General features: G+C 44.2%; 1 protein-coding gene across 8 annotated transcripts in view; it reads left to right on the plus strand.

Moving 5' to 3' along the window:
* SFMBT2 (Scm like with four mbt domains 2) overlaps positions 1-20,923 on the plus strand; it is a 150,674-nt gene that overhangs the window by 59,506 nt on the left and 70,245 nt on the right. For 5 of the 8 annotated variants that reach the window (XM_074358342.1, XM_074358341.1, XM_074358344.1 and 2 more), the window contains exons 5-7: positions 12,490-12,578; positions 14,181-14,427; positions 19,876-19,973. In XM_074358342.1, coding sequence (XP_074214443.1) covers positions 12,490-12,578; positions 14,181-14,427; positions 19,876-19,973 — 434 coding nt within the window. Of the gene's footprint in view, positions 1-12,487; positions 12,647-14,180; positions 14,428-19,875; positions 19,974-20,923 lie in introns of those variants that run through there. The other 3 variants (XM_074358346.1, XM_074358348.1, XM_074358347.1) reach the window with 3 other exon arrangements.

The following is a 20,923-nucleotide window of genomic DNA, read 5'->3' on the forward strand; positions in this document are numbered from 1 at the left end:
GGATGCTCTGGTGTTCAGAGGGTGAAAAGATCGGCAGGAACAGCAGAGGAGACTCAGACATGATGCCCAGTGAGGCAGGATGAGTGCCAAGAGAGCTCTGGGGCTCAGAAGCCAGGTGTCTTGATCAGTTCAGGCTGCTTAACAAAGTACTGTAAACTGCGTGGCTGATAAGCCACAGATAATTGTTGCTCACAGTCCTGGAGGCTGGAGGTGTGAGATCAGGGGGCTGGTGTGGTCAGGTTCTGGTGAAGACCCTCTTCTGGGTTGCAGACTGCCAACATCTCTCTGTGTTCAGTCGTAGTGGAAAAAGGGAGGGAGCTCTCTGGGGACCCTTTATAAGGGGGCTAATCCCATTCAGGAGGGCTCCGCCCTTTTGATCTCATCACCTCCCCAAAGCCACACCTCCTAATGCCATCCCATTGGGGGTTAGGATTTCAACACATGTGTTTTTTGGAGGAGTGGGGCACGAACCTTCAAAACATAACACCAAGTGAAAAATGTTTCAAGAAGGAGAGAGTGACCAGACCTGTCCAATGCTGTCCGTTACGTCAAACACATCTGCAACTGGGAATTGACCGTTGGGTTTTGCAGTATGGAAGACATTGGTGACCTTAACCTCTTACGCACTTTATTTTTTCCACTCTGTTTTGTACTCTGCAAGTCTGGTCCCATCTGTTTCCTGGTCCTTGCCTAACCTGCTTCCACATAGTTGTACTGGGGCATCAGGCAATTCTGTTCTGTTGGAGCTTTGCCCTTGGATTTGACAGATGAGAAATTGATCACTGAATTTTGCCATACAGAGTTCTCGGAGCAGAAAGTTCTTAAGGAAAGCACTGTGTAGAGTGAGGTTATATGTTGAGATTTTTCTCCAGTTTGCAGACCTGTAATATAATTATTCCACCTCTGTAATTTTGAGTTGCCAGCGACTGTTGTAATTGAGGCATGCAAAATGTGTTTTTTTTAAAAAACCATAAAATTCAGTAATGATTTTTTGATGGCATGTTAAGAACACTTGCAGGTCATTGACAGTGTCCTCATGGAAGATAGCGATGGAAAGGATTTAAAACTACAGTGGCTGGATATAAATTCCAATTTTCAAGAACGTGTTTCCCAGGGTCTCCAATTGCCAAGAAGTTTTGATGTCTAATGCTTTGGAGACAGAATCTCAGGTTTTTTACAGGACTCATTGGCAGAAGAGAGTTGATGTTTCATTAGTGTTCACACATATGGCAGGTTTAGAGGGTTTCACCACCTCTGGGGCCATGTTTCATATGCAGGCATGACTCTTAGGTCGCTGAGTTTGTCCATTAGTTGTAGAAGGCCTGCAAGGTACTGGTGCTCACATTTGGACCTGACTCGTGATGGATGGATCAAGCCTCTTCTCTTCAAGAGCGTGTTCTGAATCTTCTTAACTTGACTTTAGTAAGAGGAGTTTCATTGCATATCATAAATATGTCAGGTCTCAAGTTGAATGCTTACAGAATCATTCCATTTCTTTTCTCGTGTCATTGTTCATAGTGCGGACACTCTTTCGGTGAGGTGTATTTAAAGATACCTTTTTAATAATTGTAATTAGTTCACTCGTCAGATTTGAATCTATTAAGAAAACCATATTTGGTTGTGTATTTTCACAAAGTATTACTTTAAAAAATAAGAAAAAAATGTTAACAAATTTTTTTCAACCGAAGGGAAATAACATTTTTTGAGGTGTAGGTGTTGGGCCAGACAGCAGTTTTTATTGTTAATTGTTTACTTAAAATTTGCTTACCTAGTGATACAAATCTTTCAAAGTATTCAAGAAGTAGTTCTGAGCAGTCTGACCCAGAACCTAAGGGTTTTTGAGTAATTGTGTTTTTACGTCCTAGGTTCCTGAAATGATTTGTGTTTCTCATCCATTTTATTTCCTTAATTATATGGAACGTGTGTTTGGGGGCGTTAACTGTTCCAAAATGGACACTTTCTGCATGGCATGTGAGTTAACAGAAGTCTGTCTGCTGCAGATACACCCTTTAGGGTATTTGCTGCTAATTGTGATTTCAGATCGGCCTCGTCTCTTTGAGTCTGTTTGGCTGAATGGGGATGAGAGTAACTAGTTGCTGGACTTCTGGAAGCCCCGCCTGCGGTGCTGTATGTGTAAGTGCTTGGTGCATAGCAGACGCCCAGTAGATGTTTTTGTAAGCGGAACTGTCGTGTGTCACACCTGCTGGCCTGGGGATAGGTGATTCACTTTTGAAAGCTGTGTGGGGGACAATTACCGGGTCCTGTTCCGTTGACCTTCTTGCCTGTTCTTTTGACAGTACCGCACTGTCTTGATTACAGTAGCTTTATTGAAAGTCTTGAAGTCGGGCAGTGCCAGTCCTCCCATGTTGTCCTTCAGTATCGTGTTGGCTCTTCTGGTTTTTTTGCCTCTCAGTATAAACTTTAAAGTCAGTTTTCCCACACCCACAAGATAACTTGCTGGGGTTTTGATTTGGGCTGCCTTGGATGTGTAGATCAAGATGGGAAGAACTGACATCTTGATAAAATTGAGTCTTCCTATCCATGAACAAGAGTCTGTTCTTTTATTTCGTTCTCCTTTGATCTCATCATAATTCCTGCTTGCTCAGGGGAGCTTTCCACTGATTGGACAAGGCCCACCCACAATAAGGAGGGCAACCTGCTTTACTCAGAAGTCCTCCAATTTAATAATTTATTTTTTTTTTTGAGGGGGAAGTAGTTAGGCTTATTTATTTATTTATTTATTTATTTATTTATTTATTTATTTATTAGAGGAGGTACTGGGGATTGAACCCAGGACCTTGTGGGTGCTAAGCATACACTCTACCACTTGAGCTATACCTTCCCCAGAAGTCCTCCAATTTAAATGTGGACCTCATCCAAAAATGCCCTCTTGGAAACAGGATAATGTTTGAGCAAATATCTGGGCACTGTCGCCTAGCCATGTTGACACAGAGATTTAACCATCATGGTCAGTAATGTGAGAGCTGTTGAAAGATAGACTGACTTTTGTAATTAGATATTTACAAAGGGCATGTTAATTTAAAATTTTTGCAAGGTCCTTCCTTCCTTCCTTCTTCCTTCCTTCCTTCTTCTTAAGGGGAACATTGGGAAAAATTTGAATGGAGACTGTTTTGCTGCAGCAAAGAAATTAACTTTATAGAAAGAAACAAGTCAAGTATGAGAGAGAGAATGAGCGATACCAATGGGAAAAAAATCCTTAACAAGCAAGTGTCTGATTCCATTGAACTTAGAGCCCTGGACCTTTATGATATGTCAACAGTCTTGACAGTTTCTCTGCAGTGATAGCTGACAAAAGACCTGCAGGAAATTCTTCCTAGTAGAGGGGAAAGAGCTGCTGACTCTTTTTGGAAGGGTATTCTTTGAAAGGAGGACGATGTTTGAAGCAATAGCAGAAATGTCTATAAAGGGAAATACTGACAGCCAGAGAAGAATTGAAGGGAATGGGCAAGAATGAGAGAAATTCTGTATTTTATTGGATAAAAATCTCTATAACCAGTGAACAATGATTAGGTTTTAAATTTCTTCTAATAGTTTTAGAGGCTGTTTATTATCTAGGCTCTCAAAGCTCTGATGTGGAGCGATGTGAGTTATCCTCTGGGAATGTCATGAATGGTCCTTATCTTCATGGGCCTTTATTTTGTAAGTCATGGCTGCTGCTTGTGCTGAGGGGTCTTGAGAACTTCAGAGAAAGCCGTTGGTACTCACCCACAAAGAGAATGCGAGGGAAATACTCAGTTTCTGTTCCCATCTTGTAAGACGTTTAATGCCGATTCAATTAAATGAATAGTCTCTGGCTTTCTGGGTTATGTTTGCTGAAACTGAAGTCTTAAACGATAACTTGTATCGTATGTAAGCAGCTACAAGCCAGGCAAATCAAAGAAGAACGGAACAGCAGTGGCTGTTCCTTTGTGAATACTTGTGGTGTATGTGTGTACGGTGGTGTTAAATCACATTTTCTTGAAAGGTCTCTGTAATATCCATGGTAATGGTGGTTCCTAGTCAGAATTCAACAAGTTCTATTTCATCCAAAGATGAGTTAAAAAAACAGACAGAATTTGTAAAACCATCTCATCTGTCAGTCCTTCCCTCTTGTGGCAAAATTTTATTAAACACCTACTACATGCAGTTCTTATAGGTACAGGTGTACAGTAGTAACCCAGGGGATGTGATGGTTCCTGGCCTCATGGAGTTGTCAGGTCACTCCCAACATGTAATTAGAAATTATACTAAGTCCAGGGCAAGAAAGGGTGTGGGGGCCCAGGAGAGAACACAGTTTATTGTGGATGTTGGGGAGTGTGTGAAATGAGGAAGGGTTGGCTTCGGAGTGGCCCTTGGCTTCTGTCCTCTCCTCCTTTTCACGAGGTGCAGTGTGGTGGTGAGCGAGCCGGGGCTGTTCAGACCCGGATGACACCCTCACTGAGGGCAGAACAATCCGCCTGAAGGAACCTGGGTTCCTAACACGTCTTGTGCAGCGGGTCTGCCTGTCATGCTGAGCCACCTGCCTTTGGACTATTGCAAGAGATAAACTTCCACCTTGTGTGCACCGCGTGTACTTGGGTCCCTTAATTCCTGGCTGTGGGGCAGAGTCTCATAGCCATCCTGATGCAGGCTCCCCTCCACGTGTCCCTCCCCTGCGTGTCCCCATCGCAGGAAACCTCACCTCACTTCTTCCCGTTGCTTAGCGCAGAGCCTCGGTGCATCTTCGACATCCTACAGGTCACACACCACGTCTCCTCCAACAGCAAATCCCACTGGCTTTGCCTCCATCAATTCATTCTTCAGTAGGATGCGACTTGTGCAAACTGTAGGACCAATTTAACTGATGAAAATTGAAGTTGCAGAGCAACTGTTGAGCCGGCTTGCAGTATAGGTGTGTCGGAGTCTGGTTTGAAAGCGGGGTTTTGTGATTATCTCGAGTGTGCTGTTTCTCTGGTTTCTGTGCGCTTTTGTGCACGACGTAAAGCACAGAAGTTTGGTCTGGATGTGGAAGAATTGTCGACCGTGGGAACTACAGTGTGCTCTGTAGTGTCGATTTAGAATTAAGTGTGAATGGCTGTGTGTGTAAACTTTTCTCGCTGATGTAAGTATCATGTATCATCTACTCAGGGTCGATCTCATTCTCATAAAAAACATCAGCAAGTGACTGTCTGCAATACTAATCTTTGTGCCTGGTGTGTCCTGTTGTGTTAACGCCATTACTGCGAAGGTTAGCCAGAGAGCTTGCATTTTATTGCCAAATTGCAGGTGATCAATTTTACAGTAACGCCAGGAAATAGGAAGAGAAGATAAAAATGCATTGGATTCCCATAATGATTTACATTAGAAATTATTTTGCATTAGGTAGATTTTTTTTTTTTTGGTACCAGTTTGATGAAGTGATCACGATGACAAAATTAGCATTAATATCCAAGTTAGGGAGGGGAGGGAGGAGATTAGACGGCTAGCGAGTCAGCCTACTTGGACAGGAATTTTTATTCTAATTGTAATTTTTCAAATCTATACAATATTAACTGTGATTGTACACCCATGGCCATCATTGTGTATCCCTGGATTTGACGTACAGGCTGATGGAAAGTTAAATTTGGATTGCAAAGAATTGTTAGGCTGTGATTAAAACATCCTTTGAGGACATTTCATCTAAATTCTTCTACAAGAAAACTTAGTCTGTTATATAAACATTTGAATGCATGAGAGAAGGAAGGATTGACCACATTATGCAAGAATACTTCACTTTCTACGAGGCTTGATCCTGTACCACGTGGGTAATAAATGCTAGGAAATTTATATTTATTTTCTCACGGAATCTTACAACTGTCCAATGAAGCAGTTGGCACTGAAAGTCTTATCTGACTCCACAAGAAGCCAGTTTCAACAAAAAGTCTCTTCTGTTCTCACTCCCAATATTGAGGAAAGCTGTAAACAATGTATAGAATATTAAATAGCAAAGGCCTTTCTTTTTTAAGGGATAAACTGAAGTGTTTATGCATATGTACTGACCAGGGTTTCAGTGGTTATGGTATAAATGTTAAATGTTCTAACTGCGGAGAGTATTCTGAGGTCAAGTTACTTTTTCTGTTTCAACCTAAGGTCATCACTGTCTCTGTCATTTGCTTCCAGCAGTTCTTAGATAATTAGTCTTTGTTAAATCTTGTTCTTTGGAGTAAAATAATAATCGTATTTCTTTTTGCAATTCTACAAGCATACAACTGCAAGAGTTCTGAAAGTCTGAACCGAGACTTTTCCTCCAGCCTGTACATGACACGGCCTAAGGAACATGTGTGCGTATTTATCGCTTTTATGACATTCTCAGCAGGTTATGTCTGCGTCTAGGTTGTGTTGATTATTAAAGACGGAAATGCTTTTATCTATAGGTTCGAACTCCCAATAGTATGTAATGTGGTCCATTGCACACAGTAGGACTGTATCAATCCTGTCGAATCATTTTATGATTTATCCTTCTGTTTGTAGGAATAATCTAATGTGAACCCTACATGAAAAATTAATGCAAATCCTTTAAAAACCTCCAAGGGAAGGAACTCTGTAGTCTTTTTTTTTTCCTTCCTGGTGAGTGTAAGTGCTTCCATTTATAATTCAAGATTCTCTGTTGCCTCTTTTTAAAAAAATTTTATTATTTATTGACGTATAGTTGATTTACAATGTTGCATCAATTTCAAGTGTACAGCTGAGTGATCCCATTATACAATATATTCTTTCTCAGATTCTTTTCTATTATAGATCGTTACAGAATACTGAATGCAGTTCTCTGTGCTCTCCAGTTGGTCCTTGTTGGTCATCCATTTATATATAAAATAGATACAGTAGTGTGTATACAAACTAACTCTTTTTTAAAAGAAATTTTTTTTTGGGGGGGAGGTAATTAGTTTATTTACTTATGTATTTATTTTAATGGGGGTACTGGGGATGGAACCCAGGACCTCATGCATGCTAAGCACGTGCTCTACCACTGAGCCGTGCCCTCCCCACTTCTGTTGCCTCTTTCCTTTCACAAAGTCTGTGTTAAAGAGAGTTTTCCTGAAAAGTCAAAGGCTGTTGCCTAGCATTTTGTGCAGGCCCAGGCCCCCTGTGAGCTGGGAGTTGCCGTGGATTGAGCCGTCTTACTTATCTCTTCCTCCTCCAGACCCTGTTAAAATGATAGTAGAGGAATGAAAAATACATAAACCAACAACAGAAAGAATGGAAGAGGCACCAGCGTAGAAAAGACATTTCGCAGTGTTTCTGGCGGCCTGGAAACTGAGGAAGGCTGGGTGACCGATGACGCATTGTGGGGGCTGGCGCAGCCCTGGCCACACGTGGGGGCTACAGCGGAGGGGCTGTGGATGCTGGGTGGGTGGGCATCCTGCACGGGGCACGGGGTTTAATGGGATGCTTCTAATCTGAACACGTCCCAGGCTGTCTCCTCCCCTTGCCCCGCTGGTTTCTGGTCACACCAAGGACTGGAAACCGCATGGTCCGCCCGCAGGCTCCTCTGTAGAGAAACGGACAGACTGTCTGGGGAGCTCGCTTCATGGGGTTGGGGGGTTGCCTTTCGCCTGCTCGGAGGCAGAAATCTCAGTTCCAGGGCACACATCTCATCGTTAGGTTTTTCTCGTGTCTCCGGTTTAAGTCTGATGTGTGACCACGGGCCACCAGTCACTCCAGAACCTCTGATAAAATAGAGAAAGAGGCAGATAAAGTAACCGTCCAACCCCCCCAGGAATCAGAGAGGATCCCAGGGTGGAGAAGAGGGGAAAAATCCTCTGATTACTGTCCTGAGGGGTTTGGGCGGTGGCAGCTGGTGAGAAGAATGTTCTAGAAGAAAGGAACAGCCAAAGAATGAGAAAGAACCATTACAAATTAAAAACACGACCGACTCAGTGGATTCAAAGAAGGGTTGGTTGAAAGTGAGTTGAGGAAATTGCCAGAAAGAAGAAAATTTCTCAGTGTTTTAACGCTAGGATTACAGGAGTGTGACTTTCCTTAGCCTGGACCGTGTTGGAGTGAAAGCGGCCGCGTGATGGCAGTTACACTCCCCATCTTCCCAGCCAGCAGAAGGGCGTGATCCAGCAGACTTCTCCGTGGACCTGCCCGTTCCTCGTGGCCTCAGGGAGGGAGAGGTGGGTGTGTCCACCTGACCCCAGCCTGGGTCTCAGGGTTCAGGATCCGCCTGAATGGGCAGCTCTCATGGTCGACTCTGTGTCCCCCTAGATGGGTGTCCTCAAGAAGCAGCATCCTTGAGAAATGACAAAACACCGAGCCCTCTGCATGTGCTTGAATGTGGCTGGAAATCTCCCAAAAGGGGTGGTTTCCTAATTCTGAAAAAACGGTGGTCGTCTTCTGCCTTTCATCTGGGACTCTTTGTAGACAGCCCTCTAACCCTAATAAAGCAGTTACAGGATTTGGGGGTTGCCTCTAAATGTCTTCACAAAAAGAGTAAGTGTGTGTATGCGGCGGCAGTTTCCTTTTTCTGAACCTCAAGTTCATTGCTTCCTTCGGTGAGATGTCAGTTCCTCCCCAGAGTGAGGTGTGAGAGGAGGAATGTAACTGGGACTTCTGAAAAAAAGGTAAGTTGAATGTTTATCATGTTATAACTGAGTAGAACCTTGAAAACATGTTCATGAGGAGGTTGTAGAAAGATCCTGATTTAATTCTTGTGGACTTTCAGGAGTTTCTCTCTATAAATTAAAAAAAGAACAACAGGAAAATGATGACCAAGTTGTGGATAAACTTTTATCCCCCCCAAATGGCAGATTTTTTTCCCATTTTAATCATTTCTTCCCTGCTGTAAAGTTCACATTTGATGTAGATGGGTCACCTGGTAAGTTTTCTGGAATTTAATGTGTGGTTCATTTGAAGAAAAAGGTATAAGGCCCATGGGGCAAGGAATCGGTTTACATTTGAGCGAGATTATTCTTACACTCATACTCCTTAAATTGTGAGTCTTTGAAGAGAGATGTTCTGTAGTAAATTAAAATTCATAGTTTTAAAATTCGTAGGGATTTATGTGGACACATGGAAAAATACAGATCAGCTTCTATTGCAATGAATTCTAAGGAATTCCTGGGCAGTTTTTAGCATATTAGAATTTAACCGAATTGAATATTGTTTAAAACAAATCCATTGCCAGAGAATTGTAAACTTTTCAAGCATAGCTTTTTATATGTGGCAATCCTGGTAGTAGATTTTTTTTTTTATTGACGTATAGTCAGTCTGCAATGTCGTGTCAGTTTCTGGTGTTATAATAGATTCTTACATTTGAAAATTGAGTGTTTTGAAAACTAAATGTCAACTGAAACAGTTTTTCTTTTAAAATCAGCAAAATTTCCGGGAACTGTTTTCTTTCCACTTTGTAACCTGAAGTGGTTGGTGTACCTTTGCAGCGCAGATGCGTTTCCCATGGAGAGCAATTTGTCTGGATGTTCTGTGACAGATGAAAGCTTGCTTAGAGCCTTGTGCAGAAACATATTAATGGACAGTTACAGGATCCCGGGAAAGGAGGGCTCGGGAGGTGTAAATTTCAGAGCCGTCTCCAGTGTTCTCTTGCTGTGACTCAAACCATTTTAAATTTCAACACTGCACAGTGTCTTCATAGGGTGCATACATGCATGACTTAAAAATCCTAATTTAAATGTTAACTTAGATTATGCAGATGTTACAAACAATGCTTAAGTGACAAATTGAGCTTTCTTCTCGCAGACATAAATTCTGTCAGTCACAAGACCATGTTTCTGTTGATGGTGCTAATTGTCATTCTTCTGGAATGAAATATGAAATGCATATTTATCGGGTGCTGTTGTATATTTTGTCCTAACCTTGAAACTTTTTTTAGGCAGTCATTTTTGTGTTATCTCTATCCTGCCTACAACTCAAATGATTGATTTATCTGAATGCAAAAGCTTTGAGAATCATAGATTCTGGTGGAAAGACTCCTTATAAGATTGGCGTCTGCGAACTTGAGTTTGCGGCTGGCCCTGCCCTTGCTTTTCTGATGAAGTGGGGCAAAAGTTAGTTAAGAGCAACCACCTTATAGCATTGTTAGGATGATGAAAAGATACGTCAAAGGGCTTTGCAAAGCATAGGATGAATACAGATTTTTACTGGTTTATCTTATATCCCATTGCTTTTGGTCTTCCTAGTAACCTTAGGCAGGCAGGAGAGAGCTGTCTCAGTTCATTTCGGCTGCTGTAACAAAAATACCACAGAACTGGGGGCGCTTATAGCAAGGGAACTTTGCTTCTCACAGCTCTGGAGGCTGGAAGTCCAAGATCAAGTTGCCAGTAGATTCAGTGTCTGGTGAGGACCCTCTTCTTGGTTCTTGGACACCGATTCTCACTGTGTCCTCACCTGGAGGGGAGGGGACAGGGACCTCTCTGGGGTCTCTTTTATAAGGACACCAATCTCATCAGGCTCCACCCTCATGATGTCATCAATCTCCCAAAGTCCCCACCTCCTCACACCATCACCCTGGGGTTGGGGGGTTAGGATTCAACAGATGAATTTTGGGAGTGGGGGCTGGGGCACAGACACTCAGTCTATAACAAGGGCTGATTTAGAAACAGATACAGCATTGAAAAATGATCACCATGCTTGCTAATGATGGAAAAGAACCCCATTAACACAGGTTTTGCCCCAAATGTATGCATTTCCTTATGAGTATGTATGCATAAAATTAGGAAGATGATGATTTTTATTTGAGAAAAAATAACCTAGAGGTAAAGGATGCTGATGAAGGAGTGAATTGCTCTTTTTAGGGGGGCAGGGCTAGGACACTGTGGTCCAGCTGGAAGCTGGACTCTCCGACTTTGCCCACATCCCTTTTGTGTTGCTTGGGTCCCTTCCATGTTAATTTTTCTCTTGGGCTTGTGGTCCTCAGTGGGTGATGGTGCGGCTGTGGACTGAGGTGCAGGTGGGTGAGTGACACAGCGGGGTGCTGCTGTGGTCCCCCGTTCTGTTGGCCAAAGTGTGTTGAAAGTTCCAACCTGGAGTGTGTGGGAATCAGTAGTAAACACCTGGTGAGTATGGGTGACAATCTGAGAGATCCTCGTAACAAAAGAGGTGCTGTTCGTTATTCATTGCCTAGGTGTGCCAGGCGTGGTTATGTGTTACTGACACACGTATCTCCTTTCATCCTTACTTACAGCATCGCACACGCAAAATGTTGTGGCCCCGGGGGAGAGAGTAGAAGAGGCATTGGGGGAATTACTGGAAGCCAGGCGGACAGTGATGGCAGGACCCGGCTCAGAGCCCAGGGCTTCCCCGCACCGCGAGCTGGCTTTTCCTGCCACCCTCACGGCCTCATTTCTGTTGGTAATAACTCCAGTCCTTGAGGTTTGGGCTGGAGAGAGAGTTGCACCTTGTTTAGAAGCAATCTCTAAACAATCTTTGAACCTTCTCAAGAAGCTAAGTATTGGACGCGGTGTGCCAGGCAGTGTTCCCGGGTCTGGTGGTCGTCATGGAATGTGAAACCCAGACGCATGGCGGGCAAATGGGAGTCCGGGCCAGGGTGCTGCTCGCCTGTGGCTGATTTTGGGAATCCTGTGATGCCCTGGGGAGGCTCTCAGATGTGGATGTAACTTAAGCGTTGGGACACCTGTAGATGAAGAAATTTGCCAAGAAGTTACATTTTTCTCAAGTCTTGGGTTCGAAGCACTTGTAGAATGTTGGCTTCCAAGGTCTGCTGCGTCTTTTTTTTAAAGATGTCTCCGATGCAGTGCTGTCCCCGCTGTTTGGGGCTGGGCCTCTTCTGTAACTAGGGAACTTCAGCAGCCTCAACCTTAGTTTCTCTGCCATTAGGTTCCTTTGTTCTCATTTGAGCCTTTATCCTATTTTCAGGTCCACTTTATGCAGAGATTTTCTGTCTCTGAAACGTGGGTGCTGATTTGCCAGGCCGTCCAGTTTCATTCCTGCCACCCATGGGTATTGCGTGTGTGGTGTTCTGTGCTCAGGCTGGGCTCTCTGTGGCCGAGCGCTGCCCTGTGTTTCTCCACCTGCCCTTCCCTTCACCCCTTGAATTCGCATATGCTGTTCCTCCTTCTTCTCTGCCTGTAGAATGCATCTTTCTTTTCTGTAATTCAGAGCCGGCTTTTACTTTCCCGCCTGGACAAAGTCCTCTGATTCTCCCATCCCTCACTGAGCTCTTTCTTCTTGGACCCCCCGAATTACCTGCTTCGTCGTAGCTTCTCTGTTGTCCACGGAAGTTTCTAAACAGATGCTCCGATTTCAGAGGCTCACGGTCGTCCATCTCCTTGAAGCCCCGCAAAATCTAGGCACGTGGTCGGCGTGACGTCACCCATCGCAGGCAGATTTGTTGTCGCCGTGGAAATACTTAATCTCAGCAGGGCCCTGAAGATGAGGGAAAGTAATGGAAGACTACCGATGTCCGGAAAGGTGCTGGGGTTTGTAAACAAACGAGTTTGACCTTCCACTGCTTTGCTGAAATGTTTTTTCTTCTCCCCGCTTTTGCTTCACCAGCAATCAAGGAGAAGTACACCGACTGGACGGAATTTCTCATCCGCGACCTGACCGGCTCCCGGACGGCCCCTGCCAGCCTGCTGGAAGGTGTATGTATCTGTTAGCAGCGTTCTGCGCGCGAAGCGCCGGCGGGCCCCGAGCGCGAGCCTCGCAGCGTATATCCTTCTGCGGCTGCGCGCGTACACACGGCACCGCCCCGGTCCTGGCCGGGCCGCGTAGGGTACCGGTTCCGACGGCAGGGAAGGCGCTTCACCGGGGGTGCAGTCAGGACGTGGGAAACGTGCTGCTACGTGAACACGTTTTAAAGTAACGTTAGGACATCTCCCCACCATCCCCTGGGTTTAAGACTCTCCTATTACCGAATGCATATGAAATCCTGGGGAATGGCTGTTCTGTAGAGGTGCCAGCTGGGTGTACGTGTGCCGGCGAGTTTTCTCGGAGTATACCGATAAATGGGTCCGCTGACTATTCCAGGCCGGTTGCAAAACCCGTGTTTCAACACACACGTGTTAGGTAATCATTGCATTAGCCTCCGTTATAAAACAAGAGGAGAAATGGCTAACCCTATTGAAATGTGGTTAAAGTCATTTTAAGGTCCTGAAGAAAAAGCAATTTTATGATAAAACATTTTAATATTTATATCCTAGAACAGGAAGAGAAATGTACTGTCATAAATGATTATTGAGTTACCAAATCTGTTTGGAGAATGCCCCTAAAAAAGAGGAACACACGAGGAATGACCAAGAACACAGTGTGGATTTTGACAATATTATTCTCTTAATATTGACCGTAAATTTCCCTCCTGTCATAAATGATATTTCGGAACACCACCGTCTCACATAACGGTTACCTGGTCTTGTTTTGTGAAGGTTTTGCCTAATGTATTTGTGTATCTCAGTGGCTCCTAGTTTAATTGTTTGCCTGACAAATCAAAATGATGATTGTTCTCCATTTCATAAGGATACATTTTCTTACACTGTTAAATTTGCTTTTAATGTATTTGCCTACAAGGCTGGCTGAACAAACACCCTTTTCCTATGCAAAAATATGCTAAGAAGGTGCATATAGATGGGGCAGCAATTATATTTAATCTCTAAACCAGCTATTGGATTAAGTGTCCAAATTACACAATAGTCTAATTTAGCTGATCATTAATGTGTATTAGGCATTCATAAAAAATGTCCTCTACACATGTTCATGCTTTACTCACATAATCAAGGTAGGAGAAGGTCTTGATTATGTGAATGGGGCCGTGGTGAGATAACCGTCTTCTGAGTCAAGGTGTAAACTGGTCGCCCCAAATCAGATCTGCCTACTGGAAAAGTAGTCCGCTGCCACACATTTTTCTAGCTCGAGGCAAATTTGGGGTAATTCTTCTTAAAAGCATCCTCATTCCTAGCAAATGCAATTCTATCTGGGAAGGGTGATTTGTTTGGTGAGAACTTAGCACAAACTGTGTTTTTTTGTTTCTTTGTGGGTTTTGTTTTTGGATGGGGGAAAAATGGAAGTGTGTGTGGGAGGGGAGGGGAGGGAGGAGAGGGGAGGGGGCGATGGGGGTGGCGGGAAACACCAGACTGTTTGCCAATAGCCTGGATGATGGTGTGAAAAAATATTATCTTCTGCTGTCATCTGTTTCCATGAGAACCTTAAAATAAAGTTTAAAATAAGGAGTTTTGCTTCTGTTCAAACAGCCTCTGCGAGGGAAAGGCCCCATAGACCTCATTACAGTTGATTCCTTAATAGAGCTTCAGGACTCTCAGAACCCTTTTCAGTACTGGATAGTTAGTGCGGTTGACAATGTTGGAGGAAGATTACGCCTTCGCTATGTGGGATTGGAGGACACTGAATCCTATGACCAGTGGTTGTTTTACTTGGATTACAGACTTCGACCAGTTGGTTGGTGTCAAGAGAATAAGTACAGAATGGACCCACCTTCAGGTAAGGGCCAGGGCGCTGGCTGCTGCCAGGTGTTCTAGAAAGAGATGTGACTGTTTTCCTGGGTGTACCTCTGGAAAATGGGTTAGCTCTGTGGTATCTCTTCCATCTATACAGGTAAATAGTAAGCACTTTGACTTAGAGTACTCTCTCTCTGTGGTGAATAGAACTCAAGACCTCGATGAACAGTATTTGAAACGAGGAATCGGTACGGAGGCTGTGGAGATGGTGATTCAGTTTCTTCGGAAATACTGGTTCAGAAATGAAAGACATAATCGATTGGGACTTGATTATATTCTCTCTTTTTCTTTAAGAATTTGACAGTCTTGCAAGTGGGTTCCGAAATCTCTGTCCATCCATCCATCCATCCACCCACCCACTCACCCATCCTTCCATTCATCTGTCCATCCGTCCATTCACCTGTCCATCCACCCATCCACCCATCCGTCCATCCATCCATCCGTCCATCCATTCACCTGTCCATCCATCCATCCATCCATCCATCCATCCATCCATCATCCATCCATCTGTCCATCCATCCATTCACCCGTCCAGCCATCCATCTGTCCGTCCATCCATCTGTCCATTCAGACATCCACCCTTCCATCCATCCATCCATCCATCTGAATATCCAAACCAAATGCTTATCATTGTATTCTCTCTTCTGACCTGAAAATAGCAAAGAGAAAATCGTTTTTGTTTTTTTTCTGATACATTATAGATTTTAAGTAGCTCCAAGTGCCCTGTCAAATGACTGCACAGGCTTAATTGAGTAGAAGAGTGTTATGCTTCCTGATGTACCTAACGGGGCAAAAATCTCAGCGTTTGCAAAATAGCCATTCTCAAATGTTCACTGTGTGCCAGGTGATTTTACATCTGCTATGTTGTTTGTTTTGATTCTAAAAAAAAAAGTGCTGCATGTCTGGTGTGACTATTTCCTTTGACAGCAGAAAAAAATTTGAGACTGAGTTTAAGCTACGTGTCCAAGGTCACTCAGTGCGTAGCAGGAATGTGCTCTAATTCAAATTCCCAGGTCCCTTCTCCCCTTCCATCCAGCTCCCCTGCTGCCCCTCACTGGCCTGACCCTTCGGACAGGTAGCTTCAGAACAAAAGTATTGAATTCTTATGGAATTAAAGGTGCCAAAGAAGGTACACTCATTTCTTCCCGGAAGTGCTGATTTTCGTTCTGGTCAATCTCACAGGTTTATTGGAAGCAAAGACTTGGCTCTCTCCTTTATTGAAACTGCCAGCTATTTTTCACCCTCCCATATTAGTTGCCAGTGTTAAGTCTTGAGTACATGAAACGGAGGAGCTGTGTTTCCTTTTCCTGTCAGTCAAGGGCTTTAATTGAAAAAGCTTCTTGGTTCTGCATGTCGTATGTTTGCATTTGTGTTGAATTTGACAGGCATATAGGCATATAACATGGTATTTTATTAGTATTATTGTTGTCAATGTTCTGAAAAACGGCCAAGAAATCCGTTTATACCCTGAGTAATTTTGGGGATATGATTGCAAACGAAGGGCTTGTCAGTTTTGCAAGAAAAGATCTAAGCTCACGTTTGCCTTGGGATTCATAACTTAGCAGGAGAAATTTACTTTGTGCAGAGAGTTGGGTGTATAAATCTTAGCTTAGTATCTAATTGCTTTATAAATTTTAAGAGAAACCTTGTATTTGCTGATGTAAAAATTTATAGAAAAGCAAAGAATTATTACTAGCAGCTCTTAGGTTCAGTGTAAGGTCCCCTTCCTGTGCGTTGGTGGACTCATACTTGGTGATGGATTGGAAGGTGTCATTGTAGAAGCCGAGGAAATACTTGCATAGGAGACTTCTCTCTCTTCCTTCAGATACTTTTATGTCTTTTCAAGAATAAATTGTGTTTACTTGTCTTAGTAATTTTCTGGACACAAGCTGCCCATTTCACTGAAGCGTTCCAGGGAGTTCCTTAAAGACTTTGGAAAAGGCATGCATCATCAAGAAGTGATTTTCCCAGCATTTATGAGCTGTTGGCAGGAAAGGCTATGGATGGGAAGAACAAAATGAAAGCTGGCAGGATACCCCAAGTGTGACTTTCGGTTCTTCAGATGCAGTTGTTACAAGAGGAACGCTGAGTTCTGTGACCTCATTCAGCAGGACACGCTCAGGAAGGCAGCTGTGACGCAGGTGTTACTCACGGGCGCAGAACCCAGTCCTTGGGGTTCGCATACGTTAGTTTCGGGACTCAACGTGACTTGTTAAACATAGATGGCAGTGCCCCTTCCCTAACTGAAATTTAGGTGGGGGTAAAATTTCAGACTTGTGTAGAAAATACTAGGCTGTTTTTCTTAAGGAAATGCAAAGTGTTCACCATTGACTGCTGGGGAGGAGTAGAATTGGAAGAGTACAGGGGGAGGGGAGAGAATAGATCCTTTGGGTATATAGTTGTCCGCTTGGTATCCACCGGGTTCCAGGACTCCCACAGATACTAAAATACAGCGATGCTCGGATCCTTTATATAAGACAGTGTAGTACAGCCAGCCTTCCGCACTGGAGGGTCTGAGGTGCTGCACCCGCGATTTCTGCATCAGTGGGTTCTGCATCGCGGGCATTGAATTTGTCGGCTCCTGTATCCGCGTGCTCCTCCCTCCGCGGCCCCGCCCTCCGCAGGCTCCGCCCACCTCGTGGGTGGGGCGTGCGGACCCTCCCGGCTGGATGGCTCCCCGGGCTTTGAGAGGGAGGCTGTGCCCAGGTCACCCTACTCTCTGTGCCCTCTTTGCTGTGCTTCCCCCTGCCCCCAACTAACACCAACACTGTTGCTAAAAATAATCATAGCTCTTCCTTTAGTTTTTCTTACTCTTTCTACTTTTTGAAGACCACAGTATTCCAGCTGTTGGGTGCAAATAGAGGTGTGGAAATAGGTGGTGGAAAGTAGCTAGCTAGTAAGTCTTCAAAAACTCGAGGAAAAGTGCTAGCTTTTATGCTGCTCACCAGGGAGAGTCCTCCGTCCCATTTCTGGCCGCAATCAGAGGACAAGGGTTGGGGCGATGGGACGTTAGAGGGGCGGAGCCACCCCACCCCGCTCCACACACGGTCAGGGGCCTTGAGTGATTTTGTAACCACTTCTTTTACCCTCTTGTCTGTCTCAGGGGCTCCCCCCACCCCCAGAGCCCTCAGTCACAGATGGTGCGGGCTCGGGCACCAGCACAGGGGACTTTGTCTTCCTTTTTTGATCTCCTTGTGTCTGCAGACTTCTCCTTCGGTCTTGTTTTTGGAAGTCACCATCCTTTTTCATCCTAAGATGAAACTTTCTGAGGTTTTCAAAAACAAGCCTTGTCCCTAGATTCTTTTCTGTATTTATTTCCCTTCAAAATCTTTGTCAAACATCCCCCCAGCCCCAATTCCTCCTTTTCTTTCCATTTTAGATAGTTGCTGGAGCCAGGAAGTTTCTGCATCTAATTCACATGCTTCCTCCTTGAACTATTTCTTAGTCCAGAAAGAATTGTTGCTTTCTGTCTTAGTCAACTCCGGCTGCCTTAACAAAATACCCTTGTCTGGGGGCCTTACACACACACACACACCCACACACACACACACACCCACACACACACACACACCCACACACACACACCGCCCCCAACTATGGAGGATTGAAGTCCAAGATGCGAGTGTCAGCACGGTTGAGTTCTGCTTCAGTGTGGAGTAGCTTGGTTCTCCTTTTACTGCTATGCTGAGGTTGACCTGCTTCCAGACCCCTGGAAAAGTGGGTTTCTTCTTGTCTGCTCAGGAAATCTAGAGTCCTGTTTGTTGCTTCCACCTTGACCTCCTCTTGAGCCACTGCACTTGGTGTCATCAGGGATTTGCTTCCTGGAATCCTGAATTGCCTCCCTCTTCCTGGAGATTCTGACGCAGCGCCCCTGAGCTGAAGCACCAGTGTGTTCCAGGGAGTCCTCCTCACCCTCTGGGGACAGTGTGTAGGGCTCTGTGGATTGGGTCCTCTTACCCCTCCGTGGGACCCTGTGATAAGCCATTTTTCCCTCTGGATGCCCTTCTTCCTGTGGCTGGAGGAACCATCCGTGGATTTATTCTCTGCGGATGTGTTTATTGGGGAACCTCACTATGTTCCCCCAGATATGTCTGCTAAGAAGAATCACAGCCTAGGGGGGAGGGCACAGCTCAGTGGTAGAGCCCATGCTTAGCAAGCACGAGGTCCTGGGTTCAATCCCTAGAGCCTCCATTATAAAAAAAAAAAAAAAAAAGAAGAAGAATCACAGTCTACTTTTGTTCTGATACAGAACTGCCAAACTGAGAAGAAAAAATTCCCCCGAGGTGGCCGAGTGTAAATAAAAGGCTAGACAGGATTATAGCCGATATTCACAGGTGGAGCCTACCTTGTCTTTAAATAGCCTTTATGTGACTTGGTGAATCTGACAGTGAGTCACAGTGGGTGGTGTGTTGGTTCCTTGAAACGCTGTGGCTGCGTCGTTGGCGTCCCGTAATTATGACAGTCTGAAAAGACTAAACAAACAGAACACGGGAGCTTCAAGCTCAAGGTGAGTTCAAAAGCTATGAGCCCAAAATACACGGCGGCATGCTAAAAAGCAGACACGTGAGAAATTAAAAATATAGCCCAAAGGTTTAATGTTGCCTTTTAACTGTGCTTAAATTTGTATTCCCATCCTGTCTGTCTGTCTGAAGTAGTCTGGGTTGATATAAGGAAGGTATAAACATATCTGCTCCGAGTGAGTGCTTCTGCAAATCCTATTTTGATAAGGTCTTAAATCTGTTGAGATCAGATCATAAAATTCCCCTGCAGTTTCAGCCATCGGTAAAAACAGTGCTCAGCGATTTTTTTTTTTCCTTTAAATTTTGTATTCAGACAGCGTAACCCCCCGCCCCTGCCGCCTGGGGAAAAATAAGGGCCACATGTACTGTGTCAGCAACATTTCCTGTGTAAATATTAAACTTGGTAAATTTTAACCTATCTTTTAATAATTTCCTGACTGACGTGGACTATTTTTAGCAGATGAGAGCTTAGAGATTTAGCGAAAAATATGCTGTAATAACCAAAAACACCAGACAAGAGTCGTTTCTAGTTTAGAAATTGATCAGATAATAAGTTCTTCATCAGTGGGTATGACTTTCCAGGTGATGTATGGCATTTGGGGCCGCAGACGACTAAAGAGTGGCTGATGTGATTTATACCATTAAATTACTTGCAGAATGCCAGCGGCACGTGTGCGCGTGTTCCCTGAAGAAGAGCCTACTAAGTTTATTCCTCATTTCTGAGAGCAGAGCGCCACGTTGTTATTTAACTTCAGGAAATCCCTTTAGCAGTGGCTTTTTATGGCGGGCAGGGTGTGAATTCTTACGGTGGCCGACTTATTATGAAATCCTGGGGAGATAAAACCCGAGGAAGAACCACCCAGTAGAACGTCTCAGCCCTTAAACTCTTCTGTGATTTGCTGTTGATACAGAAATATATCCTTTGAAGACGGACTCAGAATGGAAATGTGCTCTGGAGAAATCACTTGTTGAAGCTGCTAGGTTTCCTCTTCCAATGGAAGTGTTTAAGGTAAGGTGCCGATTGGTACAGTGTGTCTACTCTTTTCAAGAACGAGCCCGGGAAAACGTTTCCTGTATCACATCCTTTCCCACCGTTTTAAAAAGCTGCCTCCTTGGCCAGTTTTCATTTTAAATGTTTAAAATGTAACCTGTTTTGTTTTGCTCTGCTTTGGAATCTTCACAAATATCTGTATTCCAAGATAATGCTTCAAATCTTATTAAATCCTTATTAAGAATATTGTAAGGTCATCTGAATCTTACTAACTTTTTTTCAGGTTTACAGTTTTTTTTTTCTCCATCACATATGAGTATCGAAATCTTACATTCACCGTTTCACTCCTTACCAAAGAAACAAAAGAAAATAGGGCAAGTCTAATTTTGCTATTTGCTGGGTAACAATGATGGGAAAGGGCGCTGTTCTTGATGGTTCCGTTTTCTCGATGGCTCCAGAAACTCGTGTGAGGACCTGGTGGCTTTAGGTTTTCTTCTCAGTGCTGCGAGATGAGTGAAAGAAACATACCGGGACTGAAACAGACCACCTGGCTCCTTAACACTCTTACAGTTGTGCTTAACATTTGTATGTCATAGAACATTAAGTTCTGGGCAGGAGGGAGTCCCCTCAGGAAGAGGGACTCATGAGACGGCGCCTTCCTATTTGGAGCTGGAATAGGTGGGAAATTGGTACCACGTCGATGGCCTCCTGGAAACTTGTAGGTGGAGTTACTGACGTTAACTTGCTTTCCAGTTCCGAGTGGGGCTGGAAGAAGTTTCGTATGGAAAATGAAATTGCCGTGGTGTTTTTGCACCACCCGCAGCAGGAGTATGAGGCTGGACTTCCTGGACTTCACGCTGAGGTCCTCACGCAAACCTTAACCCCTCAGGGCAAATCACTGACGTGCTTGTTCAGCACGTTCCTTGTTGGTGACTCTGGACTTAGGAGACCTTTTCTGAAACTAGTTA

The sequence above is a fragment of the Camelus bactrianus genome, chromosome 35 (assembly GCF_048773025.1).
Source record: "Camelus bactrianus isolate YW-2024 breed Bactrian camel chromosome 35, ASM4877302v1, whole genome shotgun sequence".
Lineage (NCBI taxonomy): Eukaryota > Metazoa > Chordata > Mammalia > Artiodactyla > Camelidae > Camelus > Camelus bactrianus.